We start from the raw sequence: 23,179 nt of genomic DNA, 5'->3' as shown, positions 1-23,179 counted from the left end.
CATCTTCTTTATCCCACGAAGACGCCAACTTGGAATCCGTTAACGAGCTTCAAAGCCCGCCAAGGATTCGAACAAGAGGACGTCCAAAAAACAGGCTAGGTTCAAAGCTGGAGAAACAGATCGCAAATGCCACAAAGAAGAAGAAGACGAAAGTTTTAAGCGAGGTAAAAGTAATGTTCTTTAAATTTGTGGCGATTGAGTTTATTTTTCTCGTTAATAGTTTAGGTAATGTGTGTGTGTTATATTTCAGATAAACCTGTTTGATGCTGCATCAGCGGCGCATTCAAATTGCAGCCAATATCAAGGACACGTTATGAGTTATCAGTTCAGGGTACCAGCAGCAGGGGATAACTCGTTGGGTGTATAGTTTTACAGAATATGGGTGTAAAAGCACCGTTATTTTGGGTGTATTTTCGTTAATTCACAATTTAGATATAGACACATATATAGATATATATAAAACAAAAGCTGTAAAAATTCTCAGGTTATGGGTTTATATTTGATTTGATGTTTTTCTTCATATTTTAGTACATGTAATTCATACATTTTGAATACAGCGCAGACAGTTTGGGTGTATATTTTATACAACCTTGGGGTGTATTATTAGACTTGCGTTGGGTGTAGCAGTTTATAATTTGTGTTTATATATGCCTTGATTTTTTCCTTCATATTTTACCACCTGTAATACAGCTTTTGAATACATCACAGACAGTTTACCAGCACAGATAGTTTAACTATGGGAAAAAATATACATGGAATAGAAGTTGTTGATAAATGGCAAATATTTACATCATTTGTTCAATTTACAAACTACCAAGCAGTTGGATTACCCAGTTTCTATATCAGCAGAATTAATCTGACAAAATGGACTTAATAATATAGAGGATGGCTTCGACAGCCTTATAGCACTACTCTCTCTAATTGCCTGATCTCTCTGTGTATTCATCTCACTGAATAGTATCCGGGATGCGTACTCCACTCTATAGTGGTCCACCTCCTCCTACAATAAAAAAGTATATTCTGTTTAAACAGCAATATTAATTCAGTAAAGTAATACAGAGTTATATGGTTTTAAAGACAGTTACCTGTGGCCAATTATCCCATTCATACTTCCCCTTTTTGATGTTTTCCGGCTCAATTATCTCCATCCACTTCATAACGTACACAGCGCAGTCATAGCTGAAAACGAAGAAAATAAATTACAAATCACATTTACAAAAATTTAATGTTCAGACTCACAAATTTATACCTTGTTTTTTGGCCTGATATTTTAACATATGGTGATTTAATTTCCTTCTCCCTCTCCCCTTTCTGAAGAGGTTCCCCGCCGGCATATGTTATCAATCTTGAAAATACGTATCCCTTAAATACGAAAACAAATCAGTAATACACCCGAATGAATGGACAAGATACATCCAACTGAATGGACAATATACACCCATCACAACTAACGAAATAGACCTATCTATTAAAGTAAAGAAGACAGATGCAACTTACAGTGAATTTATTAATGGCCTTTCTCTCATCGGTGGGAGCTTTTTTGTGTAGCGGGTCAAGTATTTGACATTTCCGCTTTCTTGTATTTATCAGCCATAACCACCAATGCCCGGCGTAGCAGACAGGGGCAAAAATCTGAAGGATTGCCACACATGAACAGTGTGTTATTTTATTTTGCAAATAAGTAAATAAGTGTACTAACAAATTTAGCAAACGAAAACTTACATATGGGTGCGAAGTCAATTTTTTTCTATCTATGAAGGGAATGAAACTCGGGTAGGCTTCCACCCTGAATTCCTTTTCCGTTTTTGGTGATACGAATTCCCCGTTTGGGTGATCCGAAAGTGCCATGCACTGCAAGAATGGGAAACGAGAAATGAAATACTAAACTTACACCCAATCGAACATGACAAATACACCCAAATCAATACAGAAAATACACCCGAAGTTCGTAGAAGTAACACTTACCACAATATCGGGGGGGAGACAGTATATTTGTTCTTGAAATCTCTTTTCATTTTTGTTGTTGAGGATGAGGCAGATGGCAGATACAATCTAGAAATATATGCCGAAATCAATTTTACATTAATAAGCATTGTAATTGACTTTGGTGTAAAAACAGTAATCTTATTCTAATATTACCTGAGATTCTATATCACTTTTTGCCTGGAGGGAAGCAAGGTGCATTCTCATCAAAATGTATTCTCCTTGGCCAATCAGAGTGCACATCTCCTCATACTCGTTAGTATTGCCATCTGCATCTTCCTTCAGTCTCGTCCCCCAGATGTAGCACTTTTGTTTCATATCATACGTAATCTGATATAATCCCCGAGGAGTTTCAAACTTTGCAGAACTTTCTCCCCCAGTCTCCCTCTGAATTTGTGGACTTGTGTTTTTTCCCTTCGTCGCGCTGCTTGCTATTCTTTGGACCAAACTGTCCAATTGTTCTATCAAATTCGCAGCTTCTGGAGATTTTTCCCTTTCTGTCTCCTGCGTTGACGCCCCCTCCTGGCTTGAATCAGTCAATCCAAGGCTGAATGATGGCACCCCTGGATCTGTTTTAGGAACATAGGAAGCTGTCCGTGCCATCATCAACAGGGCAGCAGCGTCTTCTGCGTCTGGATGACTGCGTCATCATGTATAAGAATAAGAATAAGAATAAGAATATACAGATGATAAGCAAAGATTGATTTTAGTCTGATGAACTTACACTTTAGTTGGAGCTGGGGGAACCGTGGGTGTGGTCTCTTGAAGTTGTTTGGGGGTTTCAGGAGTGCTGCACAGTTACAAAAAATTAATCACGGCGTAAAAGAAACTAATCAGGAACAATATACACCCAAACTGTTAGCTAATATACACCCAAACTCCAAACAAATATACACTCAATACTATTTCTTACGTTTCTGTAGTCCCTTCAATCTGTAGCATAGGGGTTGGTTCAAAATCTGTCTCAGTGGTTGTTTGGGATGCCGGCACAAAAACCTGAATTGGGACTCTAAACAAGAAGAAAAATGAAAGGTTAACAACGCCTTTGAAAATAATAAGGTTATAAGGTTGAATATTATTGTAAAACTCACATTGCAAGCGCTTCGGACGGTGTCTGTTCCCTCACAACCATCATATTCGAATCAGACGGACTCAACCTAAAATACACCCAAAGAAATTCAAGAAATACACCCGAACAATTCAAAAAGAAGACAGGCTTTGTTTTTTTGAGAACTTACATACTTGCAGTTTTTGCTTTTTTTTCCTGCCTTTTTTTTCTTGAATAAAATAATAAAGGGCTTTTTTTTCTAAAAAAAATATATACAGAATTAGAAGTAGAAGGGTAATAGAAGAACAAAAGTAACGGTTATTTGAAAGAGAAATTACATGCTCTGTGACGGCTGGTTTACACTACTCTGTTCTGTGTTTCCTTGAGAGGAAGGAGCATCAGTTCCCAAGTTCACAGCCGGTATTCTAAGACAGATTTGATCCAAGCAACACAACAAAGTTAATATTCCAACTTATTAGACAACATACACCCAACTTGATCCACTCAATACACCCAAATGGTACCACAAGACACACCCAATTCATGATAACAAGATTTTATTAAATAATAAAGCTTCTTACGTTTCAGACGACACATAGCGACCTTCTGTCGATCGCAGGTCAGGTTGGTTCTCCCTGCGAAACAAGAAACAATTATTAGCATGCAAAATACAACAAAATATGAAATAGACAGCCCATCAAGACATACCCCTCTGCAGCAGATTTATCAACGTTTTGCCCTAGCCATTCATCCAGTTCGTCACTTGATATTTCATATGTCTCACTACATTCATAAAGGAAGATGTTAACAAAAATAATTACGACGATAGCGGTAATATAGCTTACGAGGTACTGTACCCGTCAAAGTATTGGTCTTCTTTAGGAGGTGAATCCTCCACGAGAACTTTTTTCTTTTTTGGTTGTGTTCTGGGTGGAAAAAAAAGAGTACCAATCAGAAATAAAAAATTAATTTTATCACAGAATATTATGCAAAGAAGTGCTTACTTTTTTGGTGTTGTTTTTGTTTTTTTCTTCTCCTTCTCCTTCTCTGCAGGTGATGATTCTTCACTCCTATAAGTTAATAACAGACACTTCAGTTAATACACGAAATCTTTATAATGAAGCCAAAAGAAAGGAGTAATAATTTCAGGACATTACTCATTACTTTGTTCAGATTCAGATTCTGAATCAGAATCTGGCTCCTCTTGCCTCTGCTTTCTTTTTCTGGAGTCCATTCTGGAAGGCAAACAGTGATTATTTAGAACATACTAAAATACACCCAACGTGATCAACAAGATACACCCAACTCGAAAAAGAAATTACACCCAAGTATGGTACTTACTTTTTCCCCTTTTTGATGGGGTGTTTTCTTGCTGAATCCTCCGAGTCTTGTTGAGTCTCAGACTCAGAGGTAGAAGTGTCACTGTCAGTAGCTGTTTCTGTCTCCGAAGACGATGTTGGACTCGCCTTCCTTTTTTTGTTTTTTTGATTTCTTGTTTTTTTTCTTTTTTTTCTTTTTCTTTCATTTTTTCTCTTGCTCTTGTCTCCGCCATCTTCACAATCCCCTGAAACATGAGATATTTTAGCTAGCAGCATTCAGGTAAATAAAATACAAGCAACATATTATGTTTACTTACCAAAATTTCTTCTTTTTCTGCAGTCATTCTTTCCACCAACTTCTCCTTAGTCCAGTTGGCAATCCAAGGCTTTGGTGGTCTTTCAGCCCTCTTCTTGCCTTTGTTTTCAGAAAGATGAAAGTATATTATCATGAGGGCAAAGAGGCATCCATCAATTGCCTTCTTCTTCTTCTCCTGGTAGTTTGTGATGCCTTTGATCAAGAAGGTCAAAACATGCGCCCCCCAGTTTCTCTCCGATATGCCGTCCATCTTAAAAATTGGGGCGAGGTGCACGGGCGATATTTTGTTTATCGTCGTTGGCAAAAGGAACGCCATCTGTATGTAGAGGATGAATATCCTTTTGAACATCAGGCGTTCCTCTTCGCTGCCAACGCCGATTTCCATCATTTCATCGGTAAGACTTTTGAGTGTCTTACCCTGGAATCTTCTATAAATTATTTTGTCATCATCAGAAAGTTGCTTATAAAGTTGCTTATACTCAACTTTCTCAGGAAACGGATTTCCTACAAAAAAGAAAACAACAAAGTATCAAAATCGGTTCAAAAACACCCAAGTATCAACCTTAAATACACCCAAGCATCAACTTAATATACACCTATAATTTTGAGCTAGTTACCTGTTGCATTGATGCCAAGCGCATCACCTATTGTCTTTGGTGTTATTTGGAAAGAACCATATCCTGTCTTCAGTCTGTTCTCCCCAAGTTTGAAGTTGTTTGCCAGTTCCCTTAAGAGTTGGTGATCCACCCTTAGAGGTGGGACGTGCATCAACCCACCAAATCCGAGATCCCTGACAATTGCCTTCTTCTCCTCAGCCATGTTTCTGAACTTATCACTCAAGAGATGTGTGGCACACTTAAGGTCTTTCGTTTGGTTTCTTGCTGCCATTTTGTCTGAAACAAAAAATACACACAAATATACTCCCATTAGTAACAGTAAGATACACCCATATGTAAGAATCAGATACACCCATTGATAACAGTGAGATACACCCATTGAAATTATTCAGATACATTCATATATATCAGTCAGATATCAGTCAAACATGTTTCAATATCAAGCAACATTACAAGGTCTAATAACAGTAAGATACACCCATATGTAAGAATCCGATACACTCATTGTTAACAGGGAGATACACCCATAGATATTATTCAGATAAATCCATATATATCAGTCAGTTATCACTCAAACATGCTTCAATATCAAATTAATTCAGATATCAGTAAGATACACGCATATATGAGTCAGATACACCCATTGATAAGAGTAAGATACACCCATATGTAAGAATCAGATACACCCATTGATAACAGTGAGATAGATATTATTCAGATACATTCATATATATCAGTGAGATATCACTCAAACATGCATCAATATCAAGTCACATTACAAGTTCAAACAGTATACAACCCCCAATCTACGGAATAAAGCCCCAAAAATCAACAATAGTAGCAAGAGAACTTAGAACAAGAATGTAGAACGACGTAGAACTTAGAAGAATGACGTAGAACTTAGAACAGTGTGACAAAGAAGCAAGAATAATAGCACAGTAAACCCTAGAAGAACGACGTAGAAGAAAACTAAAATATACAGTAATCTTGATGAACTTACGTTGAGTGTATTTGCTTCGTTTTCTCTTCAGATTCTTCACGGAGAGTTTGATGTTGTTTTGATGGAGGTTTCGAAGAACGATTTGTATATTTTGAACTTTGATTTTTGCTCGAAAATGGGAGCGTTTCCTTGGTTTCGAAGCGTTTTGAGAAGTGGAAGAAGTGGAGGAAGTGGAAGAGTCTGCCATACGTAACCGTTTGTGTTGAGCGCGTGATTTTGACGCGCCATGTTATGCTTCCTTATGCGCGTGTCTTCGATTTGGGCTGGGCCAACTTGGATGCTTGGATACTTGTATGTGTAGCAGGCCCGTAAAAAGTAACATATACTTATTAATTATTTTGTAGATACCTGAATATTTAAAAATAGAAACAATAAATAATTTTGTTAGCCTTTTCGATGTTTTTATATGAATTATTTATCATCTTTAAATTAGGAAAGATCTCCAACAAAAAGAAAAAACTAGAAGAGGATTTTCATGGAAACTATTTTTGTTTATGTTACAATTTAAAAATAATCAATATATAATAAATATAAATTTAATAAAAAAAGTTAAGTTGTTTAATCTCATATTCAATCTTGGAACTAACACTATGCATGTTTGATAATAATAATAATAATAATAATAATAAATATAGAATTAGTGAATATTGAATGTTGCTAACATTTATTCTTTATAAGGCTAGCATTTTAATTTTAAGTATAATATAGAATGTTTTACATATTTTTGTTAATATATAAATATGAAATTATTTTACAGCACATCAAATTTTAAATTTTTTTCAATATCAGATTAGTAACATTTTTCTTTATACTTATCTTATATTTGACATAACAATAATTAATAATTTTTAATATTCTTACTAAAATTGTCGGTTCAAACATTATCTTATTTGTATATAAATTTAATTTCTATACACTCTTTATACGAATAATTAATTATATATTACTATAATTCACTAATAAAAATAACCAATTTTTAAACACTTAAAAAACTAATCTAAACACTAATTAAATAAAACTCTATATATATTGAATAGTAGTTTTTGAAGGGTGAAGAGTTTTTAGGATTTATTTGGAAGCTTAAACCCTTGATTTTGTGTTCTCTTCTCTTCTCTTCTCTTCTCTTCAGCCGCACCAAGTATTAATATATTGCCGCTTCTTCTTCCAACCATCAAAATCTTCGTCGCCAATCCAAGTCGGTTCCGTAAGTAGGGTTCCTCTTCTCTCTCTCTCTCTGTATCTATATATATGCGCATGAATATACAAGAAGACGAAAAATTACTAACTTTTTTTGCGTCATATTTGGTTACATCAGGAATCGCTTTCTCTCTCTTCCGCCGCCACGCTGGCACGTTCTCCTACCATTCTCACTCCCGCAAGTACGAGGTTTATCAGTCTATGTATGTGTTAGTAGTCATAAACTCCTTCATTCATGTATTTAGTTATTTTAATTGTTGTTGTTTTGCTCGTTTAAGGTTTTTGTTTGTTGTGTTTTGCTCTCTTATCAAACCAAAAACCCTACTTGTGATTGTTTATTGTGATTGTTATGTGTGTATGTGTATGTATGCATCATGCGTAATCAACTGGCTTGTTGTTTTTGCTCTGGTTCTGATTATCATTGTTGTGCCAAACTATAGTGCGAGCCACATTAAGAATTATGGTTTTGATTTCACACGCGATAGGATGCTACACCATTGTCTAATTCATGTTATTCAGCAAAAGTTTATAGATGTAGCCAGTGATTTTAATTTGTTTTCAATTGTAAAATTATAATGTAATTAACTTGGTTGGTTTTTATTTTATCTATCTAGGGTTAGAACTTGGGGAGATGAGCCTTAGTAATTAGTATAATGGTAAGGGATTGTGGGATTCAAATTCGAGAATCAATCCCACCTCTTTTGGAAGTAATATGCATACATCTTTTCCTGCAAATCCCACCCGATGGGATTCTCGTGCACTATGCCACCCCACTCTTTCGTAGGGTTAAAAGTATTGTGTTTGAAAAGCCTACCCTGCTTGAATTTGTATTCGAATAACAGAAAAAAGAACATATAAAAGGATATAGAGGGACTGAGCATGAGAATCCTTTTTTTAGCCTTTATATAGGGTATCCTTCTTGGACAGTTTTAGTGGATTTTTCTTGCAGCTGAAGTTCTATGGCTTTTAAACTTTTATTCCATGTATTAAGTTCAATTTTTTTTTAATCTATGCATTGTATTAAATTATATATTGAATATGCTTCATGATTCATTTTGCTAATATATGCATTCACCCCCCATATTGATGACCCTCTATTGTTTCGTTAATTATGTCCTCTAGGATTACACCTGCATTCATGGCGATTGATGCTGGCATTGCTGTAACTAATAACAAAGAGAAACCTGATTTAGGAGAACATCCGAATCTACCTAAGAGAAAGAAGTCTATTGTGTGGGAATATTTCACTGTTGAAACTGTTGGAGCTGGATGTACCAGGGCATATTGCAAACAGTGCAACAAATCCTTTTCTTATATAAATGATTCAAAACTAGCCGGCACAAGTCATCTGAAAAGGCACATTACTTTAGGAATTTGTCAAGTTATTCGGCAGAAAAATCAACAAGGAGAAACTCAAGATACTCCCAATCCACCCAAGAAACGTCCAAGAGCAACACCTGGATATGCTGGTAATGGTGTCTCATTTGATCAGAGCCGGAGCAACCATGATATTGCTAAAATGATAATTTTACATGATTATCCACTTCATATTGTGGAGCAGCAGGGTTTCATTGATCTTGTGCGGATTCTTCAACCCCAGTTCAATCCGATCCGATCTGATTCTGTCGAAGAGGATTGTGTTGCTTTATATGTAAGAGAGAAGCAAAATCTTTTGAATCTTATCAATGGTATTCCCGGACTGGTTAACCTGACATTGGACTTATGGACTTCAAACGAGGCAATGGGCTATGTTTTTGTCCGTGGACACTTCATTGATGGCAATTGGAACTTACATCATCCTGTTCTAAATGTCATTAAGGTACCATTTCCTCTTTCCGATGGTTCCTTAAGCCACACTATATTAACATGTCTATCTGACTGGAATTTAGAGGGACGACTCCTTACCCTTGCACTTGATAAATCCTTCTCCAGTGAGACTTTGATGGGAAATCTGAAAGGCTTTCTTTCTTCCAAGAACCCAGTGATCCTCAATGATCAGTTCTTAAACCAGAATTGTTATGCCCGTGTTCTTAGTCACCTTGCACTGGACGCATTACAGGCAATGAAGGAAACTGTTGACAAGGTCCGTCAAAGTGTGAAGTATGTAAAGTCTTCAGAATCTCACCTAGAAAAGTTTATTGAACTGAAACAACAACTACAAGTCCCAAGTAAAGTGGACCTTGTACTTGATGACACAAGTAGATGGGATTCAACATACCATATGCTTCTTGCTGCCTGTGAATTAATGGAAGTCTTTGCTTGCTTCGATACAGCTGATCCTGATTACAGAATGACCCTTACGATGGATGAATGGAAGCAGGTTGAAAAACTCTGCAAATATTTGAAATGTTTTCATGATGCAGCGAACATTTTGACTTTGCAACCATACCCGACCGCAAACTTATTTTTCCCTGAAGTGTCAAAACTTCAGGTGGAGTTGACTTATGCGGCATTTAGCGATGATCCCTTCCTTAGTGGTCTGATTAAGCCTTTGTATGAGAAGTTTGATCGGTATTGGAGAGAAAGCTGCCCCATCTTGGCAATGGCCGTTGCCCTCGATCCAAGGCATAAAATGAAACTTGTGGAGTTCACCTTTTCTAAGATACTTGGTGAGAATGCAGAGCCATGGATAAGAACAGTTGATGATGCCCTTCGTGAAATGTTCATAGAATATAACATCCAAATGCTTCCGTTTGAAACAATCAATGGGGATGATGAAGGGGATGAGATCATGATAAAGACAGAGCTGTGCCCAGAAGGTTCTCTTGATGATTCTATCTATCTTGATGACTATGAATTTTATATATCCGATTTTGTCGGTAACCAGCAATTCAAGTCAGAATTGGATGAGTATCTAGAAGAACCTCTACTATCCAGTCATCAAGAATTTGATATTTTGTGTTGGTGGAGGCTGAATGGATACAGGTATCCAACCTTGTCAAGAATTGCATCCGATCTTTTGTCTATGCCAACGTCTACAGTGTCTCGGGATTCTGTTTTTGACACAGAAATTAGGAAAATGGATAGTTACAGGAGTTCATTAAGCCCTAGGACTATTGAGGCTCTTATTTGTGCCAAGGATTGGTTACAGAATAAAATCTTACCAACAGATGATTCAAAAGCATTTGTGAAAATGGAATTTTAGGTATAGGTTCTTTTGTAGGACATAGGATTCTCGAGTAATTTTGAGGTATACTGAAGTATTGAAACAAGGTTGAAGTAAACTAATTTGTGTGATTAGTTTTCAGGATTTTTCTTTTGAACTTTTTAGTAACATGTTTATAGTATAAGATTGATTCTATATAAACTTTCAAATTTAGCCAAAATAACCCTTTTTGTAAGTGGAAGAAGAAAAATATTAAGTAATTGTGTTCAATACTCATACTCGAGTTTTAGTGAAAAGCAATTTTATTCTTTTTATTGGGTTTGGCTCATAATTCTCGGTTTATTGATTGTTACTTGCAGTAAAAGAAAATACGTGTTTCGTTTCGGTTGATGATTTTATTATGATATGTTTCGGTTGATGATTTTATTATGATATATAGAAATAGTGAGAGATTATATTTTATCTAATAATTAAAAAAAAAACTTGAGAAGATTTACGCTTCTTTTAAGTTTGAGATTCCAATTTATAAATGCATTCTTAATGGTTTTGATTAAAGATTGGTTGTTTAATATTGTCTAATGACTAATGGTAAAAAGTAAAAACAACCTTTTTCTTTCTCGGAAAAAAAAAATCTTAAGACATAATGATGCTTCAACTTGCTAATGCAAATATTAATTTATAGTTGTGAGGGATATACCAAGTTAAGCTACTAAGTCAAACAAAAACAAAAAAGTAGTACAACACGTGTTGAAATTACTATTTAATCAAGAGTTACAAAATTCTTCATTTTCCTTTACAAATTAAAAATTAATAAATAATAATCACAATATTTCTTTAGAATAATTTATATTAAAAGAATTGAATGTTATTATTTCCCCTTGCTTTTCAATTTTCATATCTTATTAAAAGAGCACCAACGTACATAAAAAGAGAATGTGTTATACAATATACATCATTTAACTTCTCATAATATTTCATTGAAATAAAAAATAACTGTTCAATATTTTAAATTGAATAATAAATCAAATTTATACAATAAACTAACATATTTGCAATAATTTCACTCAAAATAATAATAACAAATAAATAATTCCTTCCTGAGTTATTATTTTGTATTTATTTGTAATTAGAATTAGTTATCTGATAAAAATATAATATTATACATTATCATATAAATATAATATCAAAGGTCTAACCAACCTTAAACCTCGTACTCTGTCTTTTATTATCAAAAGCCTTATTCTATTATTGCATTACCATATGTGACATTGTGACAAAGGATTTTCCCTTGAAAACTGCTATTTAAAGTGTTATTGGAACTTAGTGAGTAAAGTACCCAAAGCTTCAATCTTTCACAAATATTAGAACCTTTAAAGTTAGATATAGTTTTAGTAATTTAGAACGCTTTGTGAAATTCTGACATTGATCTTACAGTTAGTTATTGTTCCATTTTTCACAGTAACATAACATTTACAGTTAAGTTAGTTATATCCATGCTTTGTTTGTCAACTTCACTGTCTTGTTCACATGCAAGTTTCACACTTTCACTTTCCTTGCTCATCAAGAGATTGGTTTCTAAGTCTTCTGATATTGCTTTTAAGTGTTCTGCACATTTTGATTCCAAATGTTTTGGAGAATATGCAATATCTTTGCTTGAAAGGTGCAATTCCATGGAACAGTTAAAGCAAATTCATTCACAAACAATCAAAATGGGTCTAACTTCAGACCCTTTAGTTCAAAACAAAGTTATAGTCTTCTGTTGTACCAAGGATTGTGGAGATGTGAAATATGCTCATAAGGTGTTTGATACAATTCCAAAACCAAGTGGGTTCATTTGGAACACCATGATGAAGGGCTATTCTAGGATCAACTGTCCTGAAATTGGAGTTTCTATGTATATAGCAATGATCACCAATGATACCAAGCCCGATCATTACACGCTTCCGTTCTTGTTGAAGGGATTCAACAGCAATGTGGCTTTGCGGTATGGGAAAATCTTGTTTAACAATGCAGTGAAACATGGATTTGATTCTAACGTGTTTGTTCAAAAGGCTTTCATTCATGTGTTTTCCTTGTGTGGCATGGTTGATATGGCTCGGAAGGTCTTTGATATGGGTGAATCATGGGAAGTAGTTACCTGGAATGTAATGATATCCGGGTATAACAGAGTTAAGGCGTTTCAGAAATCAAAGAAGCTTTTTTCTGAGATGGAGAAGAAAGGAGTATCACCCAATTCAGTTACTATAGTTTTGATGCTTTCAGTATGCTCTAAATTGAAGGATTTACTTGGGGGAAAGCACATATATAAGTATGTCGAAAAGGGTATTGTTGAACCTAATCTGATATTGGAAAATGCCTTAATTGATATGTTTGCAGTCTGTGGAGAAATGGGTGCTGCACAAAGTGTTTTCGACAAAATGAAGAGTAGAGATGTAATTTCTTGGACTTCCATCGTCTCAGGGTTCGCCAATTCTGGCGAAATTAATTTAGCTAGGAAGTATTTTGATCAAATGCCTGAAAGAGATTATGTTTCCTGGACTGCCATGATTGATGGATACCTTAGACTTAATCATTTCAGGGAGGCTCTGGTGCTTTTCCGTGAGATGCAAATGTCAAATGTAAAACCTGATGAATTCACCATGGTCAGCATCCTATCGGCTTGCGCAAATCTGGGAGCACTCGAACTAGGGGAGTGGGTGAAGACTTACATTGACAAAAACAGTATCAAGAATGACACTTTTGTTGGGAATGCTCTGATAGACATGTACTTCAAATGTGGTAATGTTGAGAAAGCAAGGAAAATATTCAAGGAAATGCATCAGAAAGACAAGTTTACATGGACAGCAATGATAGTTGGTCTTGCCATTAATGGCCATGGTGAAGAAGCTCTTTCCATGTTTTCAAATATGATAGAAGCTTCAGTTACACCAGACGAGGTAACCTATATTGGTGTCCTGTGTGCATGTACACATGCCGGCATGGTAGAAAAGGGAAGAAACTTTTTCACTAGCATGACCGAGCAACACGGAATCAAGCCAAATATGACACATTATGGATGCATGGTTGATCTTCTTGGAAGAGCTGGCCAATTAAAAGAAGCTCTTGATGTCATTAAGACTATGCCCTTAAAGCCGAATTCAATTGTTTGGGGATCTCTTCTTGGTGCTTGTAGAGTTCACAGAAATGTGGAGCTGGCTGAAATGGCAGCAAAACAGATTCTTGAGTTAGATCCTGAAAATGGAGCTGTTTATGTCCTGTTATGCAACATATACGCCGCGTGCAAGAGATGGGAGAGCTTGCGCTGCGTCCGGGAAACCATGATGGAGAAAGGAATCAAGAAAACACCAGGTTGCAGCTTGATGGAAATGAATGGCAATGTATATGAATTTGTTGCTGGGGATCAATCACATCCTCAATCTAAAGAGATATATGCAAAGCTAGAAAACATGATGCAAGAGTTGAAGATTGCAGGGTATTCACCTGATACCTCAGAGGTTTTTCTTGATATTGGGGAAGAGGATAAGGAGAGTGCAGTTTATAGGCATAGTGAGAAGTTGGCTATTGCTTATGCACTTATTAGTTCAGGAAAAGAAGTTACCATAAGAATAGTGAAGAATCTCAGAATGTGTGTGGATTGTCACCATATGGCAAAGTTGGTGTCTGAAGTTCACGGTAGGGAGATAATTGTTAGGGATAGAACTAGATTCCATCATTTCAGCCATGGTTCATGTTCATGTAATGATTTCTGGTAAACATTGGCATATCTGTAGTGGGGTATAGGAATTAGGAACAGAAACTATTTTATAAGACAATTGAATCAGTGTATCATATGTATGAGTGTGATTGGAGATATGAAGTGTTCTTGTTCACTTAGTCGATCTTCTTGTATAGCTCGTCCACCTTGGAATGAACTCGGATTTTTCTGGATGGATGAAAAATACAATAATTAAGGAAGAACACGGAGTGTGAATACCTATAAAAAGCACTTTGATACTCAAATAAGTGTTTGAAGTATTTCTTGTGAAAACTTAATTTTAGATTCAAAACATACCTCTTCTTCTAAAGAGGTTATTGTTTTATAAATATAGAAGATAGTTGTTGATCAGTTTTAGATAATTTATACTGATAAAGAGTAATAACTGAATTATAATAAGACAGTTATAGCTGAGTTATAATGGACAAATCATGAAGGTATATGACTTTATTTAATGTAACTACTAAGATCATATTTATTTAAATAATGAGTTTAATTTTCGGAGATTAATACTATATAGTTTTTATTTATTTTTAGCATTATAAGTTAATATATCTTTATCTCATTTAATAAGCACAACAGTTACATAGCATTAAGGGCCCTTCTTTTTTATTTTATCTATCAATCTATCAGTATCCTATGTGGAATAATGAGAGGTCTATAATAACGTAGGGACACCAGCCTCAATTTTTGTAGCCAAAAAAAGTAAAGGGGGAGAAAATTTGGAAAAAAAAAAACAGTGGCTAGTTTTGTTCGTTAAGTTGAAGTTCTTTGTTGAGTCATGTAATGTAATACCACACTTCATAGTTCATAGTTCATAGTTCAAACCTCTGTCACTGATCATAGGTTCATAATACCAAAATAGCAATGGTGTTTTCTTCAGTGTTCTCTCCCACCCTCAACCTTGCTATGTCTTCTTCTCATTCTTGTTATTTTTCCTCCAATAAGTACTGTTACAGTTACAGAAGGAGAAGGACACAAAACACAAGAAGAAGAACAGTGAGAGTGAGAGGTAGCAGTAGCAGTAGCAGCTCCTCCAATGAAAAGGACAAAGAAGATTCAGATTCAGATTCTTTCAACCCTTTTGGATTTGTGACTGATAACCCTTCAAGCCGCAGCGCAATTCAGCTTCCTGAGAGTCCTGCTGAGGATGGCAACGTTGGTCAGATGCTCTATGTAATTCTTTCTTTCAATCATTCTTCTTCTTTATATAATGTAATAATTGTATTCTTTGAAAGTAATTCTAAAACTTTGATAAATTTGAGTATTTTTGATGCTCTACTAAGTATGTATGATTTTGAATGTTGATGATATTGATATTATTCATCATTTAGTGGGAGAGTATGGTATTGGACTAATAGTTTCTGTGATTTGTGTGTTCATAGAGGATAGAGGACAAGGGCAAGGAATTCGGTTCATATGTTAAATCTGGAAAGTTAAGATGGTTTGTGAGGGAAACTGGTAATTTTCATTTCTTTGCTGAGAAATGTTTTCAACTTTTTTTTAAGGAAATTTAGAACACATGTATTGTTATATGTTGCTTTTGTTCTGCTTCTTTTGCAGGATCTTCTGATAGTAGAAGAGGGACAATTGTGTTGCTTCATGGGGCTCCAACACAATCTTTTAGCTACAGAGTTGTTATGTCTCAGGTAAGTTGGTCCCCATTCTGTTGTGAAAAAGCATTGATAATTCAGGCAAACTACACCAATCTTTTCTAAAATTTATGCGATATTACACTCGACACCCTTAGTTTGTTGTATTTACACTAACTTCCTTCAAATTGAAGGATGATGTGTGTAATATGGCCTAACCTGTCCTTTGTTTTCGCTTTACATTGTTCATTTTCATTGGTCATTGCATTTCTTGCAATTTCTAATAATTGATGATGCATACATTCTTTTTTTGTCACTATTTCAGTTTTTGTTCTACATATATATGCTTTTTCCTCTCTTTTTTTACAGTTGGCAGATGCAGGGTTTCATTGCTTTGCACCTGATTGGATAGGATTTGGATTCAGTGACAAACCTCAACCAGGATATGGTTTTGATTACACAGGTTTCCTTTTATGGATGATCTCAGACCAGAATCAAATTTTAGTAATGCAGAAACCTTAAAAATGTTTTTGTTTCAATTCTTATAGAGAAGGAGTTCCATGATGCATTGGATAATTTGCTTAAGGTGTTGGGGGTCAAATCTCCCTTTTTCCTAGTTGTTCAGGTATCTAATTAAGCATGGATACTATACAATCTATGGTAGCATCCATCATTTGAAAGTTACATTGAATTCAGTGAAATACTATGATGCATTTATTTACATGCATATAGGATGCTTGATTTAGAAAGCTTATAGTTCATACTATAGTTGCATTTATGTTTTTGGCAAATTCTATCTGACTCTCATCTAATTGTACAAAATATACATTATCTTCTCCTAAGATCAGATAATAGCAAACTAGATACCTCAAATATTTTGTAAAATTTGACTCTAAACACCCTTCAAAAACTTCATATTATAATCTCCTAAAGGGAGCTTTAGGGCCCTATTTAGTAACTGTGTCATGAAAAAACTACAGAAATTTTCGGAGACACAAATTTATTTAGAGAACGAGAGCGATACGTAAACAGACAAAATATCTCAGTCATGGGAGAAAATATGCTTAGTTTTCAATCTACCTAAAGATCGGAATAGTAAGAACAAGAATAAAGACTTGACTTTTCTGTCTTGAAATACTTACCAAACATAACGCTTGGGAGGTCAATGAATAAAATGATTTATTTTCTTCAATCATATTACTTGTACACAAAAAATCATATATATCTTTTGTAAAATCCTTATTAGACATTGTGTCTAACATAAGGTCACACTTTGTTCTTAAGGGATTTCTTGTAGGTTCATATGGACTAACTTGGGCCCTGAAGAACTCAAGCAAGATATCAAAGCTAGCAATACTCAACAGTCCATTAACACTTTCATCTGTCATTCCTGGACTTTTTCAGCAGCTAAGGTTTGATTCTTATAGCTAGTACCTATGATAGTAACAACTAACATTTTCATCCCTGCTTGTCAATTAAATTTTGAGTAAATGACTATGGTGTCTTGTTACTTGTTATTAGTCACCTTGCCTATTTTAATTGTACTAAAGAGTAAAACACATTATACATATTCTCTAACACTGATGAATGTTTATCTGCACAAATTTGATAGTATATGAATGACTATTCACCATCCTTATTGTAATTGATTCCTTTTCTTCTTTCCTTTGTAGAATTCCATTGTTTGGTGAATTTACATGCCAGAATGCTATTATTGCTGAGCGATTTATTGAAGCAGGTAGCCCGTATGTATCCAAAAAGTTTATTTGGACCTTCTTTTTTTTGGAAATTTCTAACTTCTAAACTGAATTTCTTGCATACAATAATTTAATTAGCTTAGGACTTCAGCAAATAAATAAATAACAGCTTTAGATCATTTTCTGGTATATTTCATGGTTATGAGAACCGGACTGAACCGACTTAGTTCAATCGGTTAAAAGACAAAAACCAAAAGAATCAGCAAAAAAATTGGTAAACGGATCAAACCAGTCCTGTTTTTAGCAGTTAATCGGTTTAAATCTTTGAACTTCTAACTCTACCAGTTTAATTATCAGTTCGATTTTAAGAATCTTGGTATATTCTTAGATTCTTATATTTGGATACAATTTATATATTTAATGTAACAAATAAAAAGAAACAAAGGAATTACAAGATATCAGCAAAAGTATCTTTTGTTCCTTCAATAATTATTGCATTGTGCAAAGGGCATGGGGAGCATATAATAAACCACACACATAAATACATAATCATAACTGAATCATTGCTGTTTTTCACATGCCCTTAAAGGAATTCAAATGCAAAAGCATTATTCAAAATATGATCAGAAATTAGAGGCAATAATTACTACTTTATTTGAGGCTTGACATTAAATTATGTTGCAGCTATGTCTTGAAGAATGAAAAAGCTGATGTATATCGTCTACCTTATTTGGCAAGTAGTGGACCTGGATTTGGTTGGTGACATTATTTATTTTTCATCATTTTCATGGTTTCAGAGTTTGCCATTTTCTGCATATTCATTTTCATAATGAAATTGATAGAGCCTTTATGTAACAATATTTAATTTCTTATATTTAAATTTATTATATATAGTAATGAAGTTTCTAATTGATTTTGTTTGCTCAGCTCTTCTAGAAGCTGCAAGAAAGGCTAATTTCAAAGGCACTTTAAGGGAGATAGTGGAAGGATTTGCATCTGAGAGGTATGTTTCTGAAATTGAGGAAGCAATAAAACTGAACATATTGAATGCATGCATGTATTAAGAAAGAATAAGTAAGTAACCGAAAAATGGTACCAAAAAACCAAAAAGCAATCTAGGCCTTTTGGAGTTTGGAAGTTATATAAGAGTTGTTGCTTGCAATCATGACGGGGGTTGTACACTTTCCATTAGGGTGCCATGCTCATCATTGGTCAAGATCCTGTTCGATTTTGTTATTTTTATCCGGTGTTATTTTGAATAGATTCTATTTGGTCTCAAGTTATGTATTTTTTTTCTAGAACAACAATACATGGTGGTTGGTTAGTTTATGAACGAATTTCAGCAATATTGAAATTTTGTGTGTTTTTTTTAGGTTTAATTACTCTGTTGGTCCCTATAGTTTCGTGAAATTTTTATTTAGGTCCCTATATTTTTTTCTTTTTAATTGGGTCCCTGCACCAAATTTTTTTTTCAATCAAGTCCCTCTTAGTAGTAATTCGCTTAATTTTATAGGGACCCAACTAAAAAAAAGAATTGATACAGGGACCTAAATAAAAGGAAAAAAAAAAGTATAGGGACCCAATTAAAAAAAAGAGTGAATACCCCATCCGGCCCCTGACAATTATCTCGAAAGAATAACGAGGCCCCCAAGAAAAAAAAACACCAAATCCGGCCCCTAATAATTTTTTTTTTGGGACTGATTAGCCCCTGTGCCAAAAAAAATAACATTGATTTTTTTTGGTACAGGGGCCTCGTTGTCCTTTCGAAGTAATTGTCAGGGGCCGGATTAGATTTTTTTTTTTTTTGTCAGGGGCCGGGTTGGGATTTTTTTTTGTCAAGTGCCTCGTTGTCTTTCGAAGTAATTGTCAGGGGCTGATTTGGGTTTTTCTCTAAAAAGAAATTTGGTGCAAGGACTCAATTAAAAGAAAAAAAGTATAGAGACCTAATTGAAAATTTTGCGAAACTATAGGGACCAGCAGAGTAATTAAACCTTTTGTTTATATGGAAACCATAGTTCTGATGGTTAAATTTGTGACTTTTAAGTTTTTTTTTTAAACATACAAATTTAATTCTCAGATTTATATTTTAGTATTAATTTTTTTTAAATGTGCAAATCAAACACTCCGATTTACTTTATAAAAAAAAGAAAATTTATTTTAACATAAATCAGATTCTTTGATTTATGCATTATAGTCATATTTCTCTACAAATTTTATTATTTCTCAAATTTAAGAGTCCGATTTATTATTTAAAATAAAACACACCAATTAATCAGACTTCTTTCATTTCTAAAAAAATTAGCCATATTTTACTACTTGTCATTCAATAACAACTAGTGGATGAAAATCCTTCCTTTGAATCTGGTATGATGCCATGTACCAAAATATTTTATAGTTTAAATATTGGTATAAAATTATTTTAAAATTCATAATTATTTTATCTCGGTGCATCACAGCATTGTTGTCCAAGGTGGGTGGAAATTTATTATTTAATATTTTTATTTTTTTTCTTTATACAATTTGAACTACTTTCAGATGGGACAAGCCAATACTACTTGCTTGGGGTTTATCAGACAAATATTTGCCACAATCTGTGGCTGAAGAATTTAAGAAAGGAAATCAAACAAACATCAAGCTTCAACCAATTGAAGGAGCTGGCCATATGCCCCAAGAAGATTGGTAAGTACAATTTAACATTTTTATTATTAAATTTCATTACAATAATCTTTTAATTATTCACCCTCTTAATTAATTATTTTAACAGGCCAGAGAAAGTTGTTGATGCTTTGAGAATGTTCTTCTGATTTCAAGTGCAGGCATTAATGCATCCAAGTGCTTATTTAATTATTGGAGGATATTCCTTTTCCTCTTTTTCTTTTTTTATCCTTAAATTGAAAATTTAATCTTTAAAATAGTTTATTACTATTAAAATTATTACTTTCTAATGTATATATATGTCCTCTAATTCCGGTCCTAGTAGAAATGAAATTAATTACTTGAAAACCATGGAATAATTCTATTAAATAATAGTGACGGTTTTCCAAAGTTTTTGCGGTGATTTCAAACTGCCGTTAAATGTACACTTAAGATAATTCAACACTATATAGTATATATACATTTGAACTATTATTGAATTACCTTAATATTTGATGTACCAAGTTTAACATGGACACAAAATATATATAAAATTTAAATTTTTACTTTATTTATTAACTTTTTTAAATATTTAATAATTATAATTTTAATATATATCCTAAAAGCACATGTTAATTAAATGCAATAAAATTACAGTAATTTATAACCATTCCTTCCATCCATGTAAAAAAAAAGTAACATAAGTGAAGTATTAATGACCTGTCTTTAACACATTTTTTTCTCAAAATAAAAAATAAAAATGGAAATAAAAGAGAAGGGAAAAGTGGCACAAGCATTTCCCATGAGCAAGGAGGTGTTGTTCCACTTTAATTGGATATATATGTGGTATGATATGTCATATATATATGTTTTAGACTTTAGCTTTTGTTACTGTCATCTTTCCAAAGATTCACTGACCAATAGTAAGATAACGAAAGGTTGAAATTAAATTCTATTAAGAGAAGTAAATATATATAAATTTTCATGTGATGATGCATATAAAGTACCTTTGCAATTATATGTTTTGGACATATATAGAGTTCACTTGATTAGGCCATGACCAATACTCTTTGGGTATGGTTGTTTAATGTACATATTTTATTAACTTGAATGAAAATGGATCGTTCATTATTATTTATTATTAATTATTATGAAGATTCACTTTTGAGATTTTGTCGTATTTAATTTTAGTTTTTATTGAATTGAAATGCACTGTTTTTCTTATTGTAAATAATAGAATATAACTTGATGAACATTAGAATAAGCAATTGAGGATATATTTAATCATAGCTTTACGAAAAAAAACAAGGGTTATATATCATTTGAAAAGATTTAGTAGCATTTTTGTTTCAACCAAAAAAACAGAGGAACTTGGTCTAGTGATTAGCTCACTAGTTTGCTTAAGTAAGTGTCGAAAGTTCGAATTCTGTCTTATGCATGCAACAATTTATTGGTCAGATAAATTAGTCTTTGACCTGTCGGACTCGAGAATATCATGAAAAACAAAAATGAGTGAATACCCCATCCGACCTCTGACAATTACCTCGAAAGGACAACGAGGCTCCTAAGAAAAAAAATATCAAATTCGGCCCCTAATTTTTTTTTTTGGACTGATTAGCTCCTGTACCAAAAAAAAATAACATTGACTTTTTTTTTTTTGCACAAGGACCTCGTTGTCCTTTCGAGATAATGGTCGGATTGAATTTTTTTTTTTGTCAAAGATCTCGTTATCTTTCGAAATAATTGTCAAGGGCTGTTTTGAGTTTTTCTCAACAAAAGAATATGTGAATATTATTTGCTACATGTAGTATAATGAATATATTACACATAAGACTAATAAAGAGTAAAGACAAAATATATGGAAATTTATTATATATGATTTATTAATTTGGACGGTACTCATTTGAACTCAAATGAACTTTAATTTCTCCAATTAAGCTAATCACTTTGAAACTAGTGCTAACCATACTCTAAGTAAGTTTCACTCATTCATGCATGAATTTGAAGCTGAAAGGGTCCACATAAAACATGCTTGACCCAAGTGATTGACTAAACAGTAAATAACAAGGACATCTTCCACTGAGAATGTTACAAATTTCTTCCATCAGTGAAGAATTTGCACTAGTTAAGATGGACTTGGCCTTTCATGAGATTCTAGCCTTGTGATTATGACAAAACCAAACAAGGCCTTAATTAAACATCAACGGTCCACAATAACCAAAACATACTTCTATGTTCTTGTAACACATTAATGTATTTTGGAAACACTCACCAACCAATAATTTATATTTTTAGTATTTTAAAATTAATAATATAATGTGTGGTTGTAAATATTTTTTTGTCATGAAATCACTACTTTCAAAAATTTAAACTAATAGAAAAAATGCATAATTAATTTGACAACAACTTATTACGTGTACACCAAAATTAGTCACCAAAATCAACTATCAATATAAAATATATGTTGGAATACAAATACACAATGAAAATAAATTAAATCACATATGTATTTATACACAAATACATTAGTAGCTGATTTTAATGGCTATCTTTGATGTATAAATAATATTTTTGTAAATAATAATATCTTTAATACGTCTTTTTACGCATGAACTTCTTTTAAGTTTGTGTGAGTTTTGTATAGACTTTTTTTATTTGTTTTATACTGAAATTCTTTTTTTTTTTCCTTTTAGAGTCAACAAGGTCAAATTATAAATATTCGATCATAAAAATTTTGATATTTTCTCACGAAACTATTTTTTTTTTTAAATTTAAACTAACAAGAAAAAATACATGAATTATTATGTCTTTAATTAAAGTATATAATTATTTTTAAAAATAAAATAGAACATTTTTTTAAAAAAAGAGATAAATCTTTAATTATTTTTATTTGTCTTAACAAATACTTTAGTAAAA

At 33.4% G+C, this 23,179-nt stretch overlaps 6 protein-coding genes across 11 annotated transcripts; 3 read left to right on the top strand and 3 right to left on the bottom strand.

Moving 5' to 3' along the window:
• Positions 1-1,887: 1,887 nt before the first annotated feature.
• LOC148543511 (uncharacterized) lies at positions 1,888-2,985 on the bottom strand (the record flags this gene model as incomplete). The annotated part of the gene is made up of 4 exons (XM_088498067.1): positions 1,888-2,052; positions 2,140-2,623; positions 2,708-2,773; positions 2,897-2,985. Coding segments are annotated over 4 exons (804 nt in total), but the record flags the coding sequence as incomplete, so codon positions are not given.
• Positions 2,986-2,993: 8 nt separating this feature from the next.
• Positions 2,994-4,192, bottom strand: LOC148543510 (uncharacterized). The gene is made up of 8 exons (XM_088498065.1): positions 4,184-4,192; positions 4,036-4,121; positions 3,889-3,957; positions 3,740-3,814; positions 3,613-3,666; positions 3,370-3,456; positions 3,222-3,290; positions 2,994-3,140 (listed from the first exon to the last, which is right to left on the bottom strand). The coding sequence occupies exons 1-8, from the start codon at positions 4,190-4,192 to the stop codon at positions 3,071-3,073; spliced, it is 519 nt and encodes a 172-aa protein (XP_088354191.1). The 3' UTR covers positions 2,994-3,070.
• Positions 4,193-4,349: 157 nt separating this feature from the next.
• Positions 4,350-6,586, bottom strand: LOC148543509 (uncharacterized). The gene is made up of 4 exons (XM_088500538.1): positions 6,284-6,586; positions 5,284-5,559; positions 4,668-5,170; positions 4,350-4,595 (listed from the first exon to the last, which is right to left on the bottom strand). The coding sequence occupies exons 1-4, from the start codon at positions 6,468-6,470 to the stop codon at positions 4,350-4,352; spliced, it is 1,212 nt and encodes a 403-aa protein (XP_088356664.1). The 5' UTR covers positions 6,471-6,586.
• A 736-nt stretch (positions 6,587-7,322) lies between these two features.
• LOC107619405 (zinc finger BED domain-containing protein DAYSLEEPER-like) lies at positions 7,323-10,806 on the top strand. 6 transcript variants are annotated; one of them, XM_021112718.2, is made up of 3 exons: positions 7,323-7,487; positions 7,599-7,683; positions 8,603-10,806. In XM_021112718.2, coding segments are annotated over exons 2-3 (2,025 nt in total). In that variant the 5' UTR covers positions 7,323-7,487; positions 7,599-7,681; the 3' UTR covers positions 10,626-10,806. The 6 variants fall into 6 exon arrangements, with proteins under 6 accessions (XP_020968377.1, XP_016177173.1, XP_016177172.1 ...); XM_016321687.3 differs by having other exon boundaries at positions 7,332-7,491; XM_016321686.3 differs by having other exon boundaries at positions 7,347-7,487; positions 7,599-7,689.
• A 1,151-nt stretch (positions 10,807-11,957) lies between these two features.
• On the top strand, positions 11,958-14,588 carry LOC107614689 (Pentatricopeptide repeat (PPR) superfamily protein). The gene has a single exon (XM_016316832.3). The coding sequence runs from the start codon at positions 12,080-12,082 to the stop codon at positions 14,336-14,338; it is 2,259 nt and encodes a 752-aa protein (XP_016172318.1). The 5' UTR covers positions 11,958-12,079; the 3' UTR covers positions 14,339-14,588.
• A 444-nt stretch (positions 14,589-15,032) lies between these two features.
• Positions 15,033-20,674, top strand: LOC107618879 (alpha/beta-Hydrolases superfamily protein). Its single transcript, XM_016321054.3, has 11 exons — positions 15,033-15,516; positions 15,726-15,801; positions 15,904-15,989; positions 16,302-16,395; positions 16,481-16,557; positions 17,217-17,344; positions 17,606-17,677; positions 18,314-18,384; positions 18,557-18,632; positions 20,165-20,308; positions 20,394-20,674. The coding sequence occupies exons 1-11, from the start codon at positions 15,208-15,210 to the stop codon at positions 20,431-20,433; spliced, it is 1,173 nt and encodes a 390-aa protein (XP_016176540.1). The 5' UTR covers positions 15,033-15,207; the 3' UTR covers positions 20,434-20,674.
• The last annotated feature ends 2,505 nt before the right edge of the window (positions 20,675-23,179 follow it).

Source organism: Arachis ipaensis, chromosome B9 (genome assembly GCF_059453495.1).
Source record: "Arachis ipaensis isolate K30076 ecotype BB chromosome B9, ASM5945349v1, whole genome shotgun sequence".
Classification (NCBI taxonomy): domain Eukaryota; kingdom Viridiplantae; phylum Streptophyta; class Magnoliopsida; order Fabales; family Fabaceae; genus Arachis; species Arachis ipaensis.
The sequence above is the reverse complement of the archived record's forward strand: the minus strand, read 5'-3'. Positions and strand labels throughout refer to the sequence as shown.

Bases quoted from the DNA above. Each gene is read 5' to 3' on its own strand.
- LOC148543510 (XM_088498065.1), bottom strand. The intron at 3,667-3,739 runs GTATGTCTTGAT...CTTGTTTCGCAG, and splicing joins GATAAATCTGCTGCAGAGGG to GGAGAACCAACCTGACCTGC. The intron at 3,141-3,221 runs GTAAGTTCTCAA...GGTGTATTTTAG, and splicing joins AAAGCAAAAACTGCAAGTAT to GTTGAGTCCGTCTGATTCGA.
- LOC148543509 (XM_088500538.1), bottom strand. From the start codon at position 6,470: ATGGCAGACTCTTCCACTTCCTCCACTTCTTCCACTTCTCAAAACGCT. The intron at 5,171-5,283 runs GTAACTAGCTCA...TCTTTTTTGTAG, and splicing joins GCTTGGCATCAATGCAACAG to GAAATCCGTTTCCTGAGAAA. The intron at 4,596-4,667 runs GTAAGTAAACAT...CTCATGTTTCAG, and splicing joins CAGAAAAAGAAGAAATTTTG to GGGATTGTGAAGATGGCGGA.
- LOC107614689 (XM_016316832.3), top strand. From the start codon at position 12,080: ATGCTTTGTTTGTCAACTTCACTGTCTTGTTCACATGCAAGTTTCACA.
- LOC107618879 (XM_016321054.3), top strand. From the start codon at position 15,208: ATGGTGTTTTCTTCAGTGTTCTCTCCCACCCTCAACCTTGCTATGTCT. The intron at 15,802-15,903 runs GTAATTTTCATT...CTTCTTTTGCAG, and splicing joins ATGGTTTGTGAGGGAAACTG to GATCTTCTGATAGTAGAAGA. The intron at 18,633-20,164 runs GTATGTTTCTGA...AACTACTTTCAG, and splicing joins GAAGGATTTGCATCTGAGAG to ATGGGACAAGCCAATACTAC.